General features: G+C 32.6%; 1 protein-coding gene across 1 annotated transcript; it reads right to left on the minus strand.

Annotated features, from left to right (window-relative positions):
* Positions 1–210: 210 nt before the first annotated feature.
* Positions 211–5,603, minus strand: LOC127074908 (ASC1-like protein). Its single transcript, XM_051016321.1, has 7 exons — positions 5,130–5,603; positions 4,305–4,534; positions 4,018–4,173; positions 3,395–3,580; positions 1,134–1,318; positions 693–756; positions 211–578 (listed from the first exon to the last, which is right to left on the minus strand). Exons 1-6 carry the CDS (start codon positions 5,265–5,267, stop codon positions 731–733), a joined length of 921 nt encoding a protein of 306 aa, XP_050872278.1. The 5' UTR covers positions 5,268–5,603; the 3' UTR covers positions 211–578; positions 693–730.
* Positions 5,604–5,932: the final 329 nt, after the last annotated feature.

The raw sequence follows: 5,932 nt of genomic DNA on the forward strand, positions 1-5,932 counted from the left end.
AATTTTTCTATCATCACACTTACAAAACCTAACTGAACTCCTGCTGGGCAGCGGTGATCCAAATCCCAACAATACGAATGAAACATTAGAATATTATATGAAGAATAAAGTGTTCACATGATGTTACACATCGACAGATATTTCCATTTTTTTTTAATAAATTAGATTAAAATCCTAAAATCAACATCAAGTTTTAAAAGACACCTGAAATTTGTGCAAATCAAGGACAACAATTTCGTTTTCCAACTATATGGAAGCCGAGGATAAAATTAGTGCAAGAAATAGTATACATTAATGGTCACAGTCCTTCAAATTTCTAACTGTAAATTTTGAATGAATATTGAGGGACAAATCCATTATAGCAAAATGGCATGCAGCAGAACTGAACTTCTGGTTGTGCTGCATAGCCCAATAATTTAGAAGATTGAAAATTCTCTCAATCTGCTTCTCTTTAAATCAGCTCCGTAGTCTACTCTCGAATCGGTATAAATACAATTCCCTCCAATTTGAATCAACATTTGAAAATGATTAACATTGTGGGCAAAGGCACATAAAACTTTTGGAGCTAACCAAGTCATCTGCAAGAAATAAACCATAATTGATTTCAAGCAACTTCTGTGCTAACATATGAATAAAGTGAAATTCTTCATTATGTTAGGGTGAAAAACAATTTGGCACTATACTAAATTCACCTTCGCCTTGTGTTTAAATGATGATTTTGCTTTCCTACTCAATCTTCGTGTTCATCTTCTGAATCTGCATAAAAAGAATGTAGCAGTTTATGATCACATAAACAGTTAGAGAAGTTGTGTTAAGCATTACACAAATAGCTTCTTAGTTTAAAATATTTACAAACTAAAGCCAATATAGCAACTGCAGCAACTGATTGATTGAATAAAAAAACACAATCAATTTCTGACATTATGATAAACACATCAAAGGGATTATGTCACAAAAAAAGTCATAACATCATATTCTTTTGTAAATTAGTAACTTCAGTATCCCTGTACAGAAAGTGGATCTTATAATTAGGGTGGATGGAGTAAAATACTGTGCATACAGTATATGATTTTCAGAAATTTTCTCACTTCATTAAAAGTTTGATTAGGAATCCAGGCACAAATTCAGCTTACCAGATCGAACATCTTCACTAAGTTTTCCTCTTGCTTGGATTTGTTTAACAAGCATTCGATATATTAACACCCACCAATAAATATGCAGAACCAGCAAGCAGAATAGAAGAGTATTGAACATATAATAATATATTGGACCATCCACTTGGTGCTTTTCCTTATCCAAGGTGAGCAGAACTTCATAGCTGGGAAAAAAGAGAAGAGAGTAAAACACTTGAATCGACAATGATATATCATATCATATATGAACAAAGGACAGATCTAGTATTACTACTTATATTGAATTGTTAAAATTATGACTGACGAAAACAGGTTTTTTTATTATGCTCAAAATAAGATTCAGGATTTACCTAGAGACATTCCTGTGAGAACAAATTTTATTTTATAATTCTGCTCAGACAAGACATCTAACATTGCCTCAACAGAAGTTTCCATATGATTTCAGATGAGTTCTATGTCAAAGTAAAACATTGGAAACTATTAACCACAGACCTATATGCCTTTACCCATGATTTTTCACAGGTCAAACATTCACATGTCTTGTAGTGATTAACAAGAACAATTAATAATGGGTAGTATAGAAAAGAGAGCATGAATGGATTGACTGACATGTTTTTTTAGAATAAGAAGGATTCTAATAAAACTAAAAGGGCTTAGTACAATAACAGTTGGCTTCAAAAGCAAATGTTATATAGAAAACACACCATTAGGACCATGGGATCAACCAATCAAACCAGTTGAGCAGGCTATTCTGTGCCTATCAATATATCCTGAGCCCATTTACACTCAAAATTTGAAATTCTGGAGACAACTCTAGCAAAGGCAGGAAAGAAATATAAAAATAATAATGCAATGATGCAGATATAACGTAAGTCTAATGATGCATGCACATGCGACTCTGTTTCTTTAACTTTTTATGCATGTTACAGGTAACAAAACTTATCATGAAAAAATTATACATCTATCTCTTCTCAAACATTAACTAGGTAAGCCTCTACCAAAATTTATGAATATTTACGGAGAGATCACAACATCAACAATCAAGCCTTCCCACTAAGTGGGATCGGCTGCATGGATCAACTTCCGCCGTAATGTTCTATTCGTGGCCATGCTTTTACCCAAATTGTTAATCTCGAGATCTTTCTTAATAACTTTTGTTACAGTTTTCTTGGGTCTTCCTCTACCTCTAGCTATTTGACTCCTCCATCTGATCTACTCTCCTTACCACATAATCTACAGGTCTTCTCTCTTGGGTGGCTCGAATATATGCAATCCTAACCCCTTTCTTCTCTAAGACTTTCCACAAAATCTCTCTAGGCACTCTATCATACGCCTTCTCCAAGTCAATAAAAATTAAATGCAAGTCTTGTTGGTCCATTCGATAGACACAAAATTTTCACCATGAGCTAATTAAGTGAAAATCTCACATAAGAGAATCCAGTAGATTTTTCCAAACTCTTAAAACAGTTCAAATGAGAATCTCCATGGGACGGACATATGTCATAAATAGCAAGGGTATACAACAATACTTCTTAAGTGAAACAAGGCCAGGGGGAGAATGTCAAGAATTGATAAAAACCTATAGTGAAACTAACCAAGCCAATAAAACGGCTTCGAAGTTTTTCCTAAAACATAAACCATTTTCACTCTGGTACTTACTGCGCTATTGGTTGAAGTTTATACAATGTCATTAATTAGACGCTATAGCAGCGCTACACCGGTATCGGTAGCGGTGTTTGGACAAACTGCTATTGTTCCACAATACACTAGTTAGCATAAAATATTGTAATATAGTGACACTATAACACTATTGCAGAGCAGAATTGTAACAATCTGCTATTTTCCGCTATCCACAATGTGCAACATTGAGTTTTCACCAAGTATCTATTTTTTGTTCATAATAAAGCACGCATTATTTGACATCGATGAATACTGCAAATGCTCTACAAAAGTACAAAACTACCAGCACTGAACCATTGTTGTACCCCAGATACATAATATAAACCACTAATAGTAATAAGGTTCTCTGAGCACTTGATTTGTGATAAAGACACTAATGTAAGTAAAAGATAACCAATATGCAAGTCTTTTCAAAAGAATGTATAGCAGTATCTTTTTCACTTTCATTAAGTATATGTAGGGAAGACATATATTTATTGACCAAGAGAAGAATCCACATAATAACTAGGTGAGGACCAGAAAATATAATAGAAAGCAGAAGACGGAAAAAAAAGTAAATTGGAAAATGAACTAATACTAACCTTGTACTCCAAAGAATCCAGAATGGGTAGTAAATGAGGCGCAATATGACCCAAGACAAAACAAAAAGAATAAATGCAGTGCTAGCCGTTGCTTCAGCACCACTGTATTTGGACATTTTTCCTATCTCAAGAAACACATCACTAGCATCATGAATTGCTAAAACAACTGATCCAACACGAGCAAACCTGAATGTATTAAACATAGAAAAGAAACAGGATTCTGTAATAGAAAACTATCAAAGCAAAATATATTCAAATCAAATAGATGTAGGACTACTCAGCGGAAACTGAGTTCTCTCAGGCTCTCTCAAGTGTATGTGTGTGTCTCTGTTGGTCATATTTTTTAATTGTGTTTAATTTGACCTTTTGTGTTCCATTAAGACCCAGTAAGTTGATAAAATTCATTGTAGTACATAACTCATAACCTAGGAGGTCAATGTGAAAAATCATATTAATCAACTGAAACACGTAAGACAGTTGGCACATTCAACTCTTTTGATAAGGAGCTTGAAATGAAGTAAATCCAGACAAATCAAACTATTACAAATGACTATTGCCAAAGAAATCAAATTTCACAGAAAAACATGGATGACAAGACATACTGAAGTCAATGAAAAACATACCTACAAATGTAAGACAACACAATGAGCATGAAAGTAGCCACATGATGACTCATGGAAACCCCAAAGTCAGAACGCCTTGTTTCCCAAAATATTAAAGCAAAAATGGAGTATGAATAAAATCCAGCAGTATACATATAGACTGCCTTCAATTTCATCCTGAAATGTTATCAACAAGCTTAACTTTAATATAAAATTCATATAAAGGAAATACAATAACAAATTAAAGATTAGCATTGCAGCTGAATTGCCACATTAGTAAGACTAGACATGTAAAGAAATAAGCTTACTTAATCTTTTGATCTGGCCAAACCTGATTCCCAGGCCCTACCCAAAAATATCTAGTATTGGTAAACCACGGCTCATCATAAGTTACATAAAGAGCAAGAATCTCCGCTGAGAGATAATAAATACATTTCCACGCCGATTCCTTAAATTTATTAATCCTCTTTCTTCTATCATCAGTCTGATAATCCAACATTTTGTTCCCCTTTCCAAAAATCAATCTCCTCGCCACTTTCTGCACAAATTCCATTCATATTAACTACACATACCCAGAAAAAACTCTAAAAGAAACCCATTAAAAATGACTATAGTCCAACAAAGGGTAATTTTGGCATAACGAAAAAAAATTGAAGCTCTCCCAGAAAATCCATTGCATTTAAAATTTGAAGCTACAAAATAGTAAATACTTGCTACATTATAAAAAAAAAATCAGAGGCAATAGTGTGTAAATGCAGAAGGTAGGTACAGTGACATTAAAGACCTTACCATAGTACTCAAATGTGTATACATAGATAGATAGATACATAAGAAAGTGATACTGCTATAATAACAACCCTTTAAATGATAGAAAAAGGTATCATAAATGCCCAAAACTTTTCAAAAAATAAAAAATAAATTCACCTCAATTTCGTACAACACTCTCTCATTTTACAGCAAATTCACAACAAGCACACTAACTCAGAATCAGGTGAATAAAAAAAAACGTGTCAGAAAACTATCACGATTATATTTATATATATAGTAAATAAATAAAAACGGCACTATACCTAAATGAATTCATGATAATAAAAATCTATAATTAGGGATTAAAAAAATTCGAAAAAGAATACCTCGAATATGAATCTGTCGAGAAGGAATCGAATGGAAGGGAAGAAGAGAGAGAAGAGAGGGAGAAAGTAGAAATCTTCGTAATCAGGGTAGGATTCATGGGGAAAGTCAATGGAATTGAATCGGTGAATGAAATTCATAATTATTGTTATTGTTGTTGTCGTTTTTCAGAAACTTTCAGACGGAAAATTAGAATGAATCCGAATCTGGTTAAATAGAAGAAGAAAAACGATGATGATGAAGCTAGAAAGAAAGAGGGAAAAGGAAAAAGAAGAGAAAAGTGTGAGACTGAAAAAAAAATCGAAAAAACAGAAGAAAAAATGGGGATGGTGATTATTAGAGAAGAATAAGGGTGGATCGTTGAATTTTATTGGGTGTATTTTGTGTGCGTCGTTGATGTTGATGTTGATATTGATAATGGTGATTCTGTTTTTGTTATAGTTTTGAGTTTGTTTTTGTTTTACTAATTTGCCCTTTTTACTAGTAGATGCAACTTGACGTGCCTACTTAAGATGATACATGAATGTGTGAGTGTGAGTGTGAGAATGAGACAGATATAAGCACAGTTGGTTTTTTGTCTATTCAATTCCTAACTATTAGTATATTATGTACTACCAATAATAATTGAATTTTTTAAAAATATTTTCTGGGGGAAAAATTATATTTTTTTTATACATTTGTTTAGAATTCTTTAAGAAAAAAAAACAATGAAAAGACTAGATATGAAATTAAACTCATTGACAATTTATATAATTTTATTAAATTAAAAAATAGTAATAGTTTATATTAAATTAGTTATAAATTT

Source organism: Lathyrus oleraceus, chromosome 4 (genome assembly GCF_024323335.1).
Source record: "Lathyrus oleraceus cultivar Zhongwan6 chromosome 4, CAAS_Psat_ZW6_1.0, whole genome shotgun sequence".
In the NCBI taxonomy this organism is placed as follows: Eukaryota; Viridiplantae; Streptophyta; class Magnoliopsida; order Fabales; family Fabaceae; genus Lathyrus; species Lathyrus oleraceus.